Here is a 19,671-nt window from a genome sequence, read left to right as displayed (position 1 = left end):
AATCGCATGTATCGGCGATTCACTCAAAAAATCGCCTGAATCGCCATTAGAAATCGCCAAAAATGGCTGGCAACAGCATGCATGTTTAGTTGGAAATAATAAAAAAATCACTTATGTTTTTTGCTTTCTTTTTTACCTTTCCTCTTTGTTATAACCCTAAAGGGCCTTCTAATTGTTAAGCATGAACAAAAGAGAGGAGAAGAGAAAAGAAGAACCATAGGTTATAAAAAAAATTTTAAAAAAAAAACGACGACAAATAAAAAATGTTTAGAATGCATAACGGATGATGCCCAAGGGAAGGGAAAGACATAATCAGGTAGTAAAACATCAGCAGTTCCCAGAAAGTGTGTGGGATCAGAAGAAAATCACAAAAACACTGTGTTCCATATAGTTTTGTGTGGGTTTCAGAGTGCAAATTTGGTTTTGGCGACAGGGGCGCTGCCCCTCGACCCCGCCCTGTATCGCGACAGGGAGCGCGCCCGGGGCGCTGCCCCAGGACCCTGCGAGGGCGCTGCCCCTCAACCCCGCTGGGGGCGTTGCCCCCTAGACCCCCAGTCGCTGCGGTTATCAGTCGTGGGAAGTCTCACCAGTTGATGAGACCTGAAGCTGTTGCAGGCATGGAGTGTTTGTGGTGGAGAGAACAATAGAGCAAGCCTTTCGAAAGAGGTGATATGCTTTGAAGCACTTGGAGTAGGTGTTGGATGTGAAGCTGTCTTATAAAAACTCTTTACCCCATGTGGTAAACACAAACTTCCATGTTTATATATGTTAAGTTTCAACTTCTATTTGATGATGTTATAGTGTGTTTAAGTTATATTCAATAAAGGGTGCATGAAATAAGTCTTAAATTGTTAAAATCTCTACATTTAAAGGGTTTTTTCAAATTTGTCGATTCATCGCCGATTCACCGACGATTCACCCCCGATTCACGATTCGATTTGGTCGTGTCAATTCTGATACGATTCCGATTCTCGTTACTTTGATTTTTTCACAAAATTCAATAAGTAGATGCATGTATTGAGTCAATAAATGAGTAAACAAACCAAACAAGCTGATCTAAATATATATAAATGCAATAAGTAACAAAATCGCATCCTCATGTGGAATGTCGATGTAGTCCAAGACTCTGAACTCTAAAACAAGCTACAAATAGTAAATACCAAATTGTCTTTGTCAAAATATAAGCAAATACAAATGTCTCAAGTTCAGTATGAAACTAGTCTACATCTTCCTCTTCCCCATCCTAGTAGTTCTAGTAAAATCCCGCTCCTAATCCACTGGAAATTGCTACAAATCAATGCCAAACACTTAGGTGCTGCTCCAAAACCCTTCTCCACCCAATACATTGAAGGCAGCAAACAAAACAACAAAATGACATTTTTAGTGCGCAGGTATTCACTGGATGCCGCCTGCGAGAAGACTGCAAGTTATCGTAAGAAATTGGCAATATATCGCCAACTTCTCACCGCGAGAAGTGCAAAATCTCAACCCCCGAAATCGGCAATAAAATCTAAAGTTTTCTCACCGCCTGGAACTTCTCACGAGAAGTTGATTTATCGGCGATAAGTTGAACTATGGTACGGTCAATGCAAGGAGACAAAAAGAACTACGTAGCAACCAGAAGTGCACACCGTACAGCCACCAAGCAATATTGTACAGATCTCGCATAGAAAATCATGGACATGAGCGAGGGAAACTGGTTTCAAAAGACCCTGTACGGACTATAGAGAACATCAGAGACAACACCATACAAAAGCATCAAAAAGTGTCACCACACAACAACAAGAGGAAACCGTACAAACGCAAAGAAGCAAGCAACCATACGAACAGGAGAAGACTACAAGAAAAGGCTATCTATACGGTTTGCACAGAAAAAGTATGCCAAACACCATACGATCCAAAGTAAAATATAAAAGCAGTGTGTTGACGTACGGATCGAGAAAAGGAAGCGGTTGTGCAGACAGTACAGACAACACAAGAGAACATTAGCAAAATTGACCATACGGTCAACATAGTAAACATGCATAGCATCGTACGGTCTGGGGATATTGGCCCAGGACCCCGCTGGGGGCGTTGCCCCCTAAACCCTTGGTCAGTTCAATTATTAGTCTTGGGAAGTCTGACCAGTTGATGAGACCCGGAGCAACTGCAAGCATAAAGTATTTTTATGCCAGAGGTGGAGAGAGCTCTAGAGCAAGCCTTTCGAGAGGGGTGCTACGCTTTGAGGCACTCGAAGTAGGTGTTGGTTGGACATGAGGCTGTTTTTGATGGTGCATAGAGAGCTCAAGAGGAGTCGACCACCCAGTTTGAGGCAGTAGAGCGACACTTGGCTCAGCGTACCTAGGAGTTGGAAGCAGAGAAGGCGACACGAGTGGCCATCAAGGTCAGATTGTCTAGGGAGACAGTATTGTGTTAGCAAAGGCAACGTGTTTTGGAGGCCAATTTGGTGTAGGCACAGTAGGAATGTTAATGTGATGTTAAGGAAAAAGATCTATCCTATTATAGTTAGTCACATTTAATATATTCCATTTTGTTAATCTATCTCGGACATTTTGTAATTGTCGTTCGGAGACAGCTGTACTTTTTGGGAGGGGGGGATGATGTTGTCCGTAAATTCTATATTGTAGCCAGGGGTAGAATTGTACCCGAAAGGGTGTGTGACGGTTGACTCACCCCGTCGGGAAAGTATATGTACATCGTCCGTAGGAGCATTGTACTTGGAGTGAATATATGAATAAAGTACTTGTTTTGTGTTACATCTTAATCTACTAAATGCAATAAGTATCCCTTTTAACCTGTACAGTAAACAATACCTTCATGGGCAAGACTTCACGTACCTCCAACCTCTTGCCATAAAGATCCTCTCCCAAGTAAGTTTGTAAAATTTAACACTTAATTTCTAAAACTTAAAATTACCACTATCAATTCCTTGAATTTATCTTGATTGTTGTATTGATATACTTTTAACTTCTTTCAAGGTTGCTAGCTCTTCAGTAGTTGAGCAGAATTGGAGTACTTACTCATTTATCCACTCGGTCAAACGCAACCTATTGGCTGCAAAAAAAGCAAAAGACCTGGTGTTCATTCACAACAATTTGTGCTTGCTGTCACAGAAGATCCTTAGTACAAGAAGGCGCCCAAAAAACTCTGGGATGTAGCACCCGAGACTCCTGATTTAGACATGACCATCCAGGATCTTGCTAGATCCACTTAGGTCGATGTGGACAATGAGGAGGAGGATTATGAGTTCATAATCCCCTCTAGCACTAGTGGAGCTGGTTTGGGTTCCTCTGATGATGTAGATATGACACTTGCAGCTCATCAACACCTCTCTGATGCGGATTTTCTTGAAAATTCATTTGATGATTGAAATCAAAAACTTTAATCTCGACTCTTGACTCTTTTATGAGTAAATCATGATACAAACTTTAAAGTTTAATAATCTATATTTTCAATTTTCATTATTTCATTTGGTAATTCAGTAATTCAATGTGAATGTGTTGATTTTCTTTATAATAGTTAAAATAGATCAATTATCAAGTATACTAGATTCATAGATGCATACTAGAAACATGGATCCATACTATAAAATGATTCAATTTTAGAATTATGTATATTTCTCTTATTTTTGAGTATATATATGCATTATATATACACGAAACCTCCATGAAACATAATTGGGAAAAAAATCCCGAATCCACAGATCTGATTCACATGCCTGAATCGGATTCATTTCATAAATCGCCAACTAAGAAATTATTATGTATATAAAAATTTGAATCAGTTATCTATTTCCAATCTTAAATTAAATAGACACAACCCAGAACTTCCTTTCATGCTTATAACTCTGTAAAAGATAACCTTCCCAGAATCCTAGTAACTATAGATTGATATTATCATGCACACACAAAAACCATAGAAAGTTGAGACAGAAAAGAAAAAGGCCCAAAAACATTGTCATCTTACCCCCTAGTTATCTCCTCTTCCTCAAGCAATTGCTGATCATGCAAAGGCCTAACCTTTTCCAGTTCTTTTCTTGACTTCTGAATTTCCTTTTCTAGGTTCTTTAGCTCCTTCGCTACATCTTCCTGATTAATTATTAAACAATCACAAATTATACAGATAAATACCATGCATACTCAAAACAGCCAACCAAAAGAAAAAAAAGTTGATGATGTCCTATAGACTGACCTTCATTCGTCCTTCGCCACTGATTCGCTCTTCTAAATCTCTAACATCCAGTTCAAGCTTTGCGTGCCTTTTCATTGTTTCAGTTTTCCGCTTCTCTGCAGCATCTTTTTCCTTTGTCATAGCTTGAGCTTCTTTGCTTACACTCTTCAGATCCTTCTCTAATGTCTTGAAACGCTCATGTGCTTCAAGAACACTATAATACATGCTAGTTGATTTTTCAGATACCTTAGCCCGAGCTTCTTCAATCTTCAAACCAAAACACAGAATCAAGTAAAGTTTGATGGATATATCATATATATAATGCTATGCATTGGTACTTCAACAGAAAGCACAGAAACAATGACTGCATCAAAAAGAGGTATTTATAAAATAAAGGAGTCTCTTCCTGATATTCTGTATCCCTAACAAACATGGCTGAACAGTTAAACCAACTGACATGTTAGACTACAGCCAAAACCATCCTATGTGAAACAAGACAGCGTGACAAGCTCAAGTAGGGCCAAAGCTGTCCAAGTCATCGGAAAAACAAACAAAAGAGATCAAAAGAGTCAAACACTTGGCATTCAATTTCAAGAGCTAAAGTCATTAGATTATCTGTTCGATTCATTTGTTTTGTATTAGATTTAAAATTACACTAGGGAATCATGTCAAATCAATCTTTGTGCATCCTAGTGGAGTTGAAGCATTTAGTACAAAGTAGGATAATGTATAAAAGCATGTACAAATCAAAGCAAACTTCTCATGGAAAATTAAAAGAATGTGAACTTCCGAAAGATTGTGACAAATGAAGCAGAGAACCTGATCTTGAAGAGTTTAACCACAGTGGTGTTGTAAAAAGTAGATCTGTTGTGTGTTCATTTTCTTTTTCCTTTATGTTTCACTTTCTTATTTGTTGTTTTCATTCATCCAACTACATCTCTTAAAGTACAGAAAGCATAATTCTCCAAGATATCTACACATCAGATTTACATTCACGAGTTTGCAAAATCATATTTAACCTAATCCGAATCAATATACGATACATCCTCTTATCACATGTGCATATTTATAACCCTTTTTAACCTAGAAAGATGTGCCGAAGAGGCTAATGTGCTGGTTTAGAAGACAGAGATGGACGTTGGCCTTAGCAACCATATCTCAAGCTAACAACCAGATGCTCCTCTCTTAAATTCACAAAATCAATGAACTTAATAAGAAACTAAAGGTCACTCATACAAGTAGTTATTAGTTATAAGCTCCATAAGAGCAAGTCAAAGAATAAAGACGATAACTCTTGCAAGGTTAGCATGTGCTATTTTTGAAAATAGAAGTCTAAAATAGTCTCAAATTCCGAAAGTCAGATAGTACCATTAATCTTTATAAAGGAATTGAGGTGAATGAATCAATGCACTACAGAAAGACATATGATGTACCACTTTCTAATAGAATGAAACAGGACTAACTCACTGTTTGGGTGAAGTAAGCAAGTACAAAGCTTCATACCAGGCGACATTACAGAAAGCTAATGTCCTAGAAAAATGACAGAAAATGTAACTAGTTGGCATGAAAAAATACTTCTAGCTACAGTTGATGACCCAAATATTAAAGGCCCTTTTATTTTTAATATGCAACAAAAGCTCAACCTACCTCTTCAAGTTTCTGTTTTGCATCTTGGAGTTCCTTCTCATAAATGGTGTACTCCAATGATCTACGATCCTTGTCAAATGTCTGGTATCTCTTCAGCTCCTCTTTTTCTTCATCAAGTTCTTTAAGCCTTTCCTCAATGTACTGAACAACTTCAATAATTTGCTTTCTCTTGTTTTCTAAAAAAATCCACATCAAAAAAGAAACAAATCAAATAAGAACCTCAGCCACTAAATTATTTTTCTAAGAAGAAAATAAGGGAACTCCCTGAAGTTAACACACCAGTCTCTTGCATAATTTTTAAACTTTCTTTGCGTCTTTCTTCATATACACGAGTTCCCCCTATTTCTTTAAGCAAATCCAATCGTTCCGAATCCTTCATTAAGGTCAAGGAAGCTATCTGTACAATGCATTGCAAAAGGAACTTAGACTTGCATAACAAATATGCTTCCAGAAACCAGAAATGATAGGTGAAGTGTATTGATATACCTTTCCCTGTTGCACAACATAATACGGGTTTGACCGGGAAAATCCAGCACTTTCTAAAAGATTCATAACTTCAGTTTTCCTGCACATTGTTTTTTATTATTTTCTCACTTGACCATCAAAAGCAAACATCAATGACTGCATCCTTGGTGAAGAATCACACTAAAAGTAAAATATCTCTTCAAAGGGCATTCTTTCACCTACGTGATATGTTTCTTATCCAGGAAGTACTCATCCTTCTTCAGACCAATGGTTCTACGCAAGCGCACTTCTTCACGATCAACCTTAAAAAAGAAAAAGAACAAAACTGAAATCATTTACAAGGTAAATCGAAACATTCAATATGAATTGACAATAGTAGCCATTTTGAGGAAACATGACATAGATTCAAGTGAAAGATCTCGAAAAGACCAAGAAAACATAGCATGAACAATTACTTCCAAGAAAATATCCAAGAAGATATTCAAATTTTCCACTTGGAGTCACTGAAGTTAGAGAGTGACCCAATTTTGATCTACCCTTTACAAAATAACTAATAGAACAGTAAAACATCATCTTTTTCGTTTCAAATGTAGATATTTTCTGCCACTATTTACTTCAGAGGTAATGCCATATCTGACAATTCCTTAATTCAACCACAATGAATGTATAGTCTACCACATCTCAAACTTGCAAGTGTATTAAACAATCAACAGGGGAAAAATCCATTGAAAAAAAAAAAATTTAATTCCCAATTTTAATATGTTCCACACAACTGATCATTGACATGACAGAAAAGTTGAAAACCATTACTCACTCAAAACTTCCAATCTTAATGATCAGAAGACAGTTTAAGATGATAGAGAAGATGTTAGTAAAGACAGTTTACGATGATGCAGAAGATGTTAGTAAAGAAATTTGAAAATATTGAAATCTGCTTTTTTCTGTTGTTTTCTATTTTTAGTATTTTACATTTTTGACGGTCTTCGGGGCATTCCACAACTTCACAACTAATTTACTGTTTTGTCCGGGTGTTGCCCGGTTTGGAATTGGAGGCGGACAGGAGCGTGATTCTTCTAGAAGCCCTGCGGAAGCTGGTCGGAAGCCAGCCAAAGGCTTCCGGATGTGTTTGGAAGCCAGTCTCTGGCTTCCACGCACATCCGGAAACCTATGGCTGGCTTCCGGCCAGCTTCCGTGAAATAACCCTGACAGGTTATTGCTTTTTCCAGCACCAAAAATCTTAAACTTCAAGGGTTTGACATTTTGTCAAACAGTTAGCCAACAAGCACAGAAGCCCTTAGTCTAAAGGCCACTAAATTATGAGTGTAATAATGATAATCGAGAAACCCATAAATTTTAGAGAAGATCAAACTTCAAATGTAATAACAAGGTCTTACACTGATTGCAATGACTGAAAGTAAGGAATTAAAGTATCCTAACTGAGTTTTTATTGTAAATAGAGAATATTGTGTACTTGAGATTCCGTGGTTTCCATGAACTATCACGAATTTGAATTATCAAGCTAGCATTTATCCCTGCCAGTCCGCAACCTGCTGATGGAGTTCACTGGCGAACTTCTATACGTTCCTGTCTGCATTGTAAACAAGGCCGATGCTGCCAATGCTGTCTCTTCTGCAACTTGGTCTCTACTCCAACTGTCAAGTTCTCAATCAGATGAAGCAGGAGTTGATTCAACGCCGTCACAGACTAGATGGCATGGGTGCCGTCTCTCCTTTAGTGCATTCTGCCGCAGAAAGATCGGAATACGAATTTCCTCCAGCAGTTCACCTGGTCACCTTATTTCGTGGTGTGGTTGGAAACTCAACTAAATCTATTCAAATTGCTACTTACTGCCATTCATATTATTCATGTCCTCCGTTTGCGGTAATACTGAGTCAGAATCCGGGAAGCAGACCCTACAAATGTTTCGACCCGTTTCTAGTTTCAGAATCTTCCCAAGATGTGATAGCGCATTCGATGATGGTGATAGTGCAAACTATATATTGTCCTCTGCCCACGTATCCCTCTGCGGATTTATAACAGGCAAGACGCGATGTGTGATTAGAGCACTTGCCTAATAACGCGTGAAGAAATGCGTCTTTTGCCTTCGGTTGTTTGCCGTGGATGGGCCCTGAGCTGGGAAATATGCTTGTTCAAACCGCATAACCTGTGTCTGGCCGGACTGGAGTGCGGGCGGTCACGCCATCCTTGATCAGAAATCTACTTGTTCGAGATAATGCGTCCTCGATAACAATGGATCAATTAAGTGTGGCAAACTTCGATGTGATGACAAGAGCTCATCAACCATACAAAATCATCAATCCTGCGATATCTGGATATGTTGACCACAATCGGATTCTTGTCTTCAACTCTCTTCCCGACTCCCCTTCGACTTTCCACTCAATACTGCAATAGTTTGTCTAAATGACAATTAATTCCGCTCTAGCTAACCTTCCAATAATCACTGATCCTCAGATTTGACCTTAGGCCACAGATTTTTTGTCCCTGATGAAATGACTGAAACGTCACCTCCAATCTGCAATAATTCGGATGATATTTCACACCCTCAAAATTGCGTACCAATTGAGAGTTATCGTTCTCAATGGCCAACTGTGACAATTGCCGAAACCCTAGGTTTCCACAATGCACCCGTGATTGAATCACAATCTGAAACAAAGAGATAAACCAACTACTTGATTCGAATGGAGCCCCGGGGTGCCTATTTATTCTTTTCCCTCCATCCTCTCCAGAGACTTCTAGAACTTTTTTGATCTTATCTCTTAAGTGACTTTATTAAATATTTCCCAAGTCACTTTATTAAATATAAAGTTACTTATTTAATAATTATTTATTTAATTAAAATAACTAATTAGTCGTCCTTGGACAACCATTAATTAAATTAATTAAATCGAACTGTCACCAGAAAATTGGGGACATGACATTCCGCAGCACTTCCAGATGCATCCAAGAGCACCCATGGGCCCAACGGCCAAAAACATTAAAAAAAGCCAGATAAAAACTTAAGTTGCCCAATATGCATGTGTTTTAATTGTTTTTTTAGGTTGTTTTTCTCTATGAAACCCTAAAACGACCCTAACTCATTTTGGAACTTTGCTTGCAGCTACAGCCACTTCTCATTTGGTCTCTAATTTGCATTTGCCATTGTGAAGCCAAGTTATGCATTTTCATAGAGGATCGATCAAAGGGCAAGAGATAGTTTTCTCAAAGGAGTTTAAATCATTCAAGGTAAGTGATCAATCCGATTTTTGAGTATTTTGAGGAATTTGTTTGAGTTTTTGATGAATTTTTTCAAGTTCTTGAAGAAATTTTTCAATTTTTTTTTTTTAAAGATATAAAGAAGCAAGGTTGGGTATCTATTTTAGTAGTTTTCTTTCTTTTCTATTTTTTCCATTTCTTTCCACTTACTATGACCTAATAAAAATTTATTCATTTTCTTATAGAATAAGTTGCAAAAAACTAGGCAAGAATGTTAAGGTTATAACTTCTGTCAAATTGATTTTTACATGAGATACCTTATTGATGGTAAATCATCTTTAAATAAATATCTTTTATATATAGTATATATTATATATGTAATATAATATATATTATATATATAATACATTATATATTATTATCAAGGTCACCGAGAGACCGTGAGACTTCGAGGTCTCTGGTACTAGTATTGGTACGGCAATATTTCAAATAGGAGATGGGGGTACTTGGAGACGGCAAATTTTTTTTAATAGTTTAAAGAGTCTAATACTAAAAGTAAATACAAAATTTGAAAATAGTAATACTGTAAGACTAAAGTAAATAATAATACTAATGTCACATTAAAAATTAAAATAGACTCATAGAGTCAAAGATTTCAAAACTCACATGATCACAATATTGTATCTCATAGACGTATTTGTTTTTCGAATATTGCATATGATTACCATCATATCAGATTGATAATCGCTGAGATTATCATTACATATTCAAATTTTAAATTCAAAAAAGTATAGTTTGATGCTGAATTGCCGATATGCAAACAAAAATGAACACTTTGTACAATAAACAAAAAACAGAAATATATCTAGTATTAGTATGTCGATGGTACTATCATCTACTCCACAAGGTTGTGATCATCCATCTCAAGGTCTTCAGCTATCATGCTCTCCAAAAAATCATCACTCTCCAAAAATATTTTAAATGATTTAATCATTTAAATTGTCGAATAAAAATAATTTTTTAAAAGTGTTTCGAATGTTTTTAAAGTTATTAATTTATTAAATAAAATATTTTAAATGATTTAATCATTTAAATTGTCAGTGGTCTTAATTTTTGCATTAAAAACATTAAAATGAGGGCTAAAATATATAAAATTATTTAATATTATATTTTACATTTATATTTTATTAGGAGACTTCGGGGAGACTTCACTTTTTGGTTTAGGAGACGGGGAGACTTGAGGAGACTTCGTCATGAAGTCTCCAACCTTTTTTGAGGTCTCCGGAGACGCGAAAAGTCTCTGAGACACGTCTCGGTCTCCAAGACGCAACTTTTAGGGGCGAGACGAGTCTCCTGGTAACCATGATTATTATATAATAATAATATATATTACATATATGGATAATATATTAATATTACATATATGCTGAAGATAAGTCACATATATGGTTATTTATATTACTTTATATTAAAATGTTAACTAGTGATGTTTAACCGTAGAGACATGTCTCTTCATGAGACATGTCTCCTCCTATCATATTTATAAGCCTTCATTTGCATTTGGAACATAATCAATAAAAATGGCATTATTAGTACGTTTGCAGTGATCCTAGAAAATAACATGGTATCACAGCAGGTTGCAAATGTAAGAATAGATAGTAGAGATCAGATATGAAATATGGTTATATTCAAAAGGAACCTTTTATTTGTAGATCTAATAGCCTTTTCAACCTTTTTGTTCATCAAGGCCAAGGCAGAGTTGGAGGCTGTAATGCCCCATGCCCTGTCGCTCTTCCTACACATTATTCAGGATCTGGACAATAGCAGGTTGCGTGTTCAAATCAGCAACTTCCATTCCAACGCATAGGAACCTGACAAGGTTGTAGACCAGCTTGAACAATGTTACACATATTTGTATATATTTGAAGGTGATTAGAAAAGTCGAGAAAGCCGACAACCTATGTGGGAGAAGGAACCACTGCAGAGCTAGTAGAATTGATAACAGTTTAAAAGATTCTCGACAAATATTGATAGATAATACTAGATGGTTCTCAGGCCAACAAGAGTAGATTGCCAAGTCACCAAAATTGTATCAATGAAAGGGGAAAACAAGTTAACAATTGATGTGTAATATTGGTGGTGACTTCGGTATCATGCGTACTTTATAATCAGTCAGTAACAGATTTGGGCACAATACATCTAATTTATAAGTTTTCAGAACTCTTTTTTGCCAACTACTACCTATAAAGGGACTTGGATGATGGTCATCAAATATGAGGAAAGGCAGCAGTGGTATCCGAAGAATGAATTATTTGAAACACGACAAAAATTGGCAACACCAAAGTAGCAATGAAGACAGGTAGAAAATATACTGCCAAATCAGCGAATGGATTCAGAGGAGATCCATAATAAGCGATAGTAGTGATTTCCATGTATTAATGATGGAATGACCATGTAAATTTAGCGAACACAGAGATCGCTATTAACAAGGACCGAACACAGTTGTAAAGGAGGATAAATGAAAAGGGACTATGAATTAAAAGGTTCGCCAAGGGAAAAGGGATCACCTCAGCACGATAGAAAAATTAAAAGCCAAGCCGAGTCACTTTGTTTGATATTGGATACATTTCTTGGGCTGCTCAACAACATTTGGGTATCGACCAAAAGCAAGATCACATATTCTGAAATATGAATATATGACGTGTATTATAACAACTAGCAGAACACTGATATAGATATCAAGGAGGATATGGGCTCTGCATATCTATCAAAACAACAGGCAACAAGTGTCAACTAGAATGAAGAAGCCATGTTGTAGAACAAATATAAAGAAGTCTACACTAGTGATAATCAAGATTATTGAAGGTGTCGCTATTATATTATATTACTAAGAAGTGTTCGAGATCTATGATGTAAGCAGTGAGGATGTATCAATTATTTATATACAACTAAGCACAAGGAGGTGATGAAAAATTATTATTTCATCGCCAATGGAACACTTGAGGATAGATGTATCATGTCAAAGGTTTACAGGCTCTGTTCTTCATTTTAGGAGTAGAAAAAGTTTGAAATTGCCCCTGATATGAAATGGGGACATTATAGTGGTAATAAATGGATAACTACATAAATAGCCACAAATTACATAGGGGTCGATGCTCTAACTCCTAACATATAGCTTTCCTAAAATAGAAGACCAGGCCATTGGGTACATTACAGGAGACTGATAGGGATTGTTTGTAGCGAAAGAAATTTCTTCATAATCAGATAAACCCATGCCCTTTGGATTTATCACTACATATCTACATTGACACACACGTATGAAACATGTTTTTAAGCTATGGGAGATAATTATGATGGGAGTAAAAATATCAGGATTCATCCCATGTGCATTAATGACATCACAAGTGAACAAATTATCTACAACCAGAGACCTCATGTACAACGATTAAGTGTGTGCCATGACCCCGTTAAGAAAAGGTGCAATCAAGTATAATAAATCAAAAGATGCAACAATTCATCATTATGGCACTGATGCTATCTCTAAAGTGAGAAAAAGAAACAACAATATTCCAGTAAGAAAGGACATTGGAGTTCTTCATTGCAGCAATTTAAGGGGATGTTGTTCATTCAAGAAAAAAGGTCATTTCAATTTTTTCATGTACAAATGTGTGCTACGGAACATATATAGAATCAACTAAGGACATAGCTGCCAAGAGGGGAGACAGCATTTCTAAGGAGTTGCCAAATAAGAAAGAGAATCTTACATTGTGGGGAGGAATAATAACCGATGTTTCATTCCAATCATTTGACACACGGACCTTCATTGTAGCAACATGTATCAAGAACGTTAATGCGGAGATAAGAATCTATTATCTTTGAGCATTATATTTACTTACATATTGTAGCTCTCTCTTATTTGTAATTATATGTGCATACTATAAGAGTTATTTGCCTTGATATTTTCCATTGTATCTAAAGTTGGTCTTGCAGGAAAAGAAGAATGGCACATTAGGCAGCTTATGACAATAGCTTAAAAGAAGTTGTGATCAGGCTGGTTAAAATGAGGCTAAGGAAGCGAATATCTTTGATGATTGAAATTAAGAGTATCCTTCCATATCAAGAGGGAGTTCAATATTTTTTCAGTGACAACCTTATACAAGGAGCTCAGAAGATTGATACTTAGATGAAGTCTCACATACATGTGTATGTCTACATGATTGTGATGGGCTTACTCATGTGTACATCACGAGGAAGAAATAACTTGTCACCTGAAGGTTGAAAGTTTAATATCAGATTCAGAGGGAGTATGGCAGCCATCCTAGGGTGAAGAGAGTCTTAAAGGGAGTAACTACAGCACCTAACTTCCCAAGATCATTGTTCAGAGGGAGAATTTTGAGATGCAATCCTTTGTGGATGATATCTTCTCTATGAGGAGAAGTTCTCAGTGAAATTCCTTGTAATGTGCTCTCCTCTATGAGAAAGAAGTCTAAGGTGAAAATCCTTGTTCCACCCTCTAGTAGAAGCTATGGTGTTTCATGGTAGATATCATGTAAGTCAATACATGGTATTGTTATGATATGTAATGAATAATGATCTTTCATTGACATATATAAACAGAAGGTAACCATTGTAAGGTGACAATCTTATAAATGGTAGACTAGTTATCATGGTAGACTTCATTAAATTGTTGTCCCAGAGTGTTGGAAATCATGATAACAAATAAACATAAGATAACCATTGTAAGGTGCCTCTTTTATAAATGGTAGACCTATTATCATGGTTCTTTGGGTCGGATTTTGCCAGACACCATGATAATCAACTTGTTATGGTTCTTTGGATCAAATCTTGCTGCACACCATGACATGGTTACTACTATAGACCACACTTAAGTTGCTGTTTTAAAGTTATGGAAATTGCTTCTATTGTGTGTTATGAAAGGTGAGAAATTTAGCCTCATAGTGAAATGAATATCATACTGAAATGATCTCTTCATATTCTTGAGAGCATAATGTGTTCCTTAAATCCTCCCTAGCTAAGAGGGAGTGTTAGGGTTATAGCATTTGTCGGATTGATTTTTACGTAAGATACCTTATTGATGGTAAATCATCTTTAAATAAATATCTTATATATATTATTATATAATAATATAATAATATATTACATACATAGTTAACATATTAATTTTACATATATGCTTAAGATGAGTTATATATATGGATATTTATATTACTATTATATTAATATGTTAACTAGTGATGTTTAAGAGACATGTCTCCTCCTCTCATATTTATAAGCCTTCATTTGCATTTGGATCATAATCAATAAAAATGGCATTATTAGTATATTTGCAACGATCCTAGAAAATAACAAAGAATGGATGCCAGTGGTAGTGCTAGTAAAAGTTTAGTGAGGGGCGAAGAAGGGCAAGGGACTAATAATTTCAAAACTGATATAGGTTCTCCTTTGTGGAGAAATACAACACGAATATCACAGATTGTAGGAGATGGCTCATACTATTGGAACTGCAATTATTGTCAAAGTAACAATGGAAAACCTTTCAATAGCTCATATTCCCGGTGAAGCTTCATTTTGTGTGCCCTGCTAGCACAGGATTTCGAATGTGTAAAGGCAAAAAATGGTACTAGGATGGCTAGTGCAGAAATACTTTCATTTGTACGAGAACAAGAAGTTGTTGATGCATTTTCAATAGATCAAAAAAAAGCTACTATCAAGGTTCATTCTCAAAGAGGAAGATGCATGCACCCATTGAACCAATTGTATCCTCCCAAAACCCATTCTTGGAAGTATCTGCGTCCGAAGAGGATGAGGAAGAAGTGGGAATTTTAACCCACAAAAGAGGCCCATTGCACACCACATTTGAAATGGCGGCAAGAGATTGTCCTGATGAAGCTATTGCACGTTGTCTCTATGCGAATTGGCTTCCTTACAACTTGGTGAGATCACCATATTGGAAGGAAATGGTGACCGCAATCAAAGAATCATCAGATGACTACACAGCCCAGAGTATGAAAAGGTGTGCACGACTCTATTGCAATAAGAGAAGACACATATAGAGAAAGACCTTCAACCAATCAAAAAATCTTGGAAAACTTTGGATCTAACTATTGTCTCAGATGGTTGGAAGGATACAAGAAACTGGCCACTAGTTAATGTGATTGTAGTTTCCCCCAAGGAGCAATGTTTTTAAAGGTTGTTGATTGTGAGGGGAAGTGAAGGATTCCAAATTCATTTCTAGAATTCTCATCGAGACAAGATAGTGGGCAATCAGAATGTCGTACAGGTGGTCACAGAGAATGCCAAAAATTGCAGGGGTGTGGGTGCTTACTTGAGAGTCAGTGAGACCATATTTTTGGACCCCATGCACTATTCACTCCTTTAACTTAATCATGCAGAAGATTGGCAATAGAATACATTGAGTGAAGAAAATATATCAAGAGGGGGAGGAGATACAAATGTTTGTGACAAACCACCACATCTCACAATCCATTTTTAGAACATACTCCAAATTGGAGTTACTGAAGGTAAATTAATTTTTTTAAATTACTAAGTTTCATGGATTTGTAATTTAGTTAAAAATTAAAATTTATAATTTTATCATCAATTGACATTTTCTTAACTTGCTTAGGTTGTTGAGATCCGTTTTGCATCTCATACAATTGTTATCAGACAACTCCTCAAGGTAAAAGATGCATTGAGCCAAATGCTCATCGGTAATCAATGGGGCATATGGAAGGCCTCAAATTTAGAAAGAGCACAAAGGGTGAGGGATTTGGTCTTGAATGAGAGAGTTGGTGAGCTCGTGTGGCATATGTATTGGATTTCACCAAGCCTATCATGACTATGCTCGGCTTTTCTGATATAGATACACCTTGCTCGGAGGATGTGTATGATGGCATGGACACCATGGTTGAGAAGGTAAAACATTCTATTCAAGCACATGAGAGTAACCCCACACAAAGTGAAGCCTTATGCAATCAAGTGGAAGCAATCATCCACCATTGCTGGAATAAGATGAATACCCCATTGCACCTCCTTCCATATGCCTTGTCTCCTAGGTACTATAGTGAGAAGATACTTGGTATGCCGAGTAGAGTTGCACCATTTGCAGATGAGGAGGTTTCTGAGGGGTGCCACAAAGCTCTAACAAGACGCTTCCCACTAAAAGAAATGCATGAAAAAGTGAGGGTAGAATTTGGGTTGTTTGCTTCAGGGTTAAAGCATTCTCCATTTGCAATAAAGGACCAAAATAGAATGGGAGCTATGATGCAGTTGTACATGTATGGTCAACCTTTCAAACATCTTCAACCTCTTGCAATCAAGCTCCTATCACAAGTAAGTTTTTAATTTTGTTTCATTTTGAACTTTTATATTTACACTTGCATTCTAGAATTTAGTGTTTCACGCATTCTTGAGAATTAATTTGTTTTTCATTTGTATGTTTTGTGACAACTATTTAGGTTACTAGTTCTTCTGTTGCTGAAAGGAATTGTAGTACATACTCCTTTATCCATTCAGTGAAGAACAACCGGTTGGGCTCCAAGAAAGCTAAGGACTTGGCATTTGTCCACACCAACTTGTGTCTTTTGTCACGTAAGAATGATCATTACAAGGAAAAGGAATGAGGCTTTGGGATGTAGCCCCTGAGTGTGCGGTTTTGGATGCAACACTTCATGATCTTACTACAATCGGAGATGGTGATAATGAGAGCGTGATAATGAGAGCGTGACGCATGGTACATCCAAAGTAAGTGGAACCATCTCTGGTTCAAATGATCTTTCAACAGTTGGAGATAATAATGAAAATGTGGATTTTCTTGCAAATCCTTATGATTCAGAGTCCAATGCATATTAGTTGATTGTATTTTCAATCATTAACTAAGTTTTTATTTTGTTGGAATCTTGAACACGACCTATTTGAAATTATTGTCTAAGACTAAACTCTAATGTTGGACAAGCACATATTGATATATCATATGAATTTTGATTAAGGGTAAAGTATCATAGTCATACTATCAAATGATTTTTTTTTGTATATTTCTTGCATTTCTTTTGCATATATTATATATACAATTATATATATATATATATATATACAGGTTTCTTCTACATCCGCATCCGCATCCAAAAATAAATAAATAAATCCCCACATCTCGTATCTACTTCTAGAATCCACATCTGAATCGGTAACTTAGCTTCACAAAGGTGTAGCACTCCACTTAAACCTTATGGCACTGCATATAGAACTCTTGGAGATCTTTCTAGTAAAATTACCGGTTCATGATTTCGAGCTAGGAGTAGAAAATTATGACTTCTCCAAGTAAACCTAATTTTTTATTTACTACATCAAAGTTTTGGTAGTTTTATGAGTTTATTTTTTAATTAAATAATGTGGACTTTTCATTTCCATTTCCAGGGGATATTGGTGGGTACTGGATCCATCAGACTTTGTATGAACTCCAATTTCGAGTAGAATGGAGCACTTTTTGGCTTGCAAAATGTGTTGTTAAATTTTATTGTTTTCTAATAAATCACTATACCACAAGTTTCAAACCAAGTATTGTAGTCCAAACTCTTAATTCAAATCACTTAACTATAGATCTCTACTCCAATGACATCAAATGCAAAATGAAGCATCACCAGTTTATTGAACAAAATTTCAGAGACAACAGTGTATCCCCCAGATCTCCACTTTCCCCAAACTGTCATCTCAAAGAAATAAATAGAAAATTCCATTGCCAGAAAAAGACAAGACTTGAAAGGCAGTGCAGTAATATACACTCGTTTAAGAGTTCAAATACACCTATTTCTCAGTTTGTCTGGCATTAGCTAGTCTAACAACGATAGTCTGGAATGCGCTTGGAGAACTTCTCTCAATTATTTGTATCATCATTGGAAAGATAATAAATACCATATTATTTTACAGTCATACATAATCTTTCTTGTTCTCTGCCTTAAAATCTATACAACAATTCTTTGTTTTTGCAAGCTTCTATCATTCAAGACTTTTCTAGTGTAGCATCACTGGTAGGATTCGTTGTTAGATTCACTGAATCAACTACTGAATGGTAGAGTTCCTATAGAGGAAGTTCACACCATTTTTATCACCATTTCATCCTTTCCAACACAATTGAATGAAACTTTTTTTAATTTTTAACATTTGTCTAACTTCTTGTGGAATATTTGTTGTAAGGTAGTTAAGCAACAAATCTTCATTTTAGTTACAGATGCTAGATTGCAAACATTGACTTAAACAATACCCTAAATTAAAAAGCATTCCAATGGCAAGCAATGAGAAAAAAGGCAGTATAAACAGTAGTTAGCCCATGATACAAATGTAACCTAAAAACGGGTTAACCCTGTTGTCAGAGTCTGGATCAAACAGTCCTTTCTTCTTTGTCTGCTAGTGCTGGTGAAAGGTACAGTGAAAAATACTGTCATGTAGGGTTTTGGCCACGTTTTATGGGAAAAACTTCACCAAATGCAATGAAATTTCATCCACCACATGAACCACTGAATAAACACCTCATCTCAGTTGGAATCACCTGGATGCAGTCCTTGACAACTCTAAACAAATCTACCCTGAAAAAAATACCCTGCCCAATTCAATAGGCATTTTCTACTTGGATCTGATTCCAGGACAAAACTTTCCTGGGTACACAGGGTTTACCCACCGATTCGGTTACATAGGTTGTGCATTCCTGATGAGGTACAGTTTGTTCATCAAATGGTGTTTTAATAGGCGTTGACAGCGGTCTTCACAATTTCCATTTTTTGTTATCTTTTAAGAGACACACAGTCATATTTATATGTATATATGTGTGTTTATATTTATGTGCATATATGTATATATATTATATATGTGTGTGTGTGCAATTTTGTGTGTATCACTATAGCTATGTTCGCAAAAACTTTTACTGTACACATACACATATGTATGTATGCATTCATACATTTGTGTGTATATGTGTGTGTGAAATGCACGTGTGTTGGCGTGTATGTATATGTGTGTAATACACATACAAATATTTGTAGTTGATAAAAGAATTTGGAGACATCGATCTGATAAATATATATAGGTCAACTATTGGTGTTTTGATAAGCTTGACAACTCTTACACCAACTTTTTCACTTCAGTAAGCTTTTCACAGACATCAAT

General features: G+C 36.2%; 1 protein-coding gene across 1 annotated transcript in view; it reads right to left on the bottom strand.

The window, feature by feature from the left end:
* Positions 1-19,671, bottom strand: part of TTN7 (Structural maintenance of chromosomes (SMC) family protein) — a 209,268-nt gene that overhangs the window by 133,609 nt on the left and 55,988 nt on the right. The window contains exons 6-11 of the mRNA XM_089822696.1: positions 6,505-6,584; positions 6,304-6,382; positions 6,097-6,214; positions 5,818-5,993; positions 4,192-4,437; positions 3,967-4,088 (exon numbers count right to left, since the gene is read on the bottom strand). Of these exons, the coding sequence (XP_089678822.1) occupies positions 3,967-4,088; positions 4,192-4,437; positions 5,818-5,993; positions 6,097-6,214; positions 6,304-6,382; positions 6,505-6,584 (821 nt within the window). The remainder of the gene's footprint in view (positions 1-3,966; positions 4,089-4,191; positions 4,438-5,817; positions 5,994-6,096; positions 6,215-6,303; positions 6,383-6,504; positions 6,585-19,671) is intronic.

This window comes from Cupressus sempervirens, chromosome 3 (assembly GCF_028749045.1).
Source record: "Cupressus sempervirens isolate cs-2001-9-10 chromosome 3, ASM2874904v1, whole genome shotgun sequence".
Classification (NCBI taxonomy): Eukaryota; Viridiplantae; Streptophyta; class Pinopsida; order Cupressales; family Cupressaceae; genus Cupressus; species Cupressus sempervirens.
The sequence above is the reverse complement of the archived record's forward strand: the minus strand, read 5'-3'. Positions and strand labels throughout refer to the sequence as shown.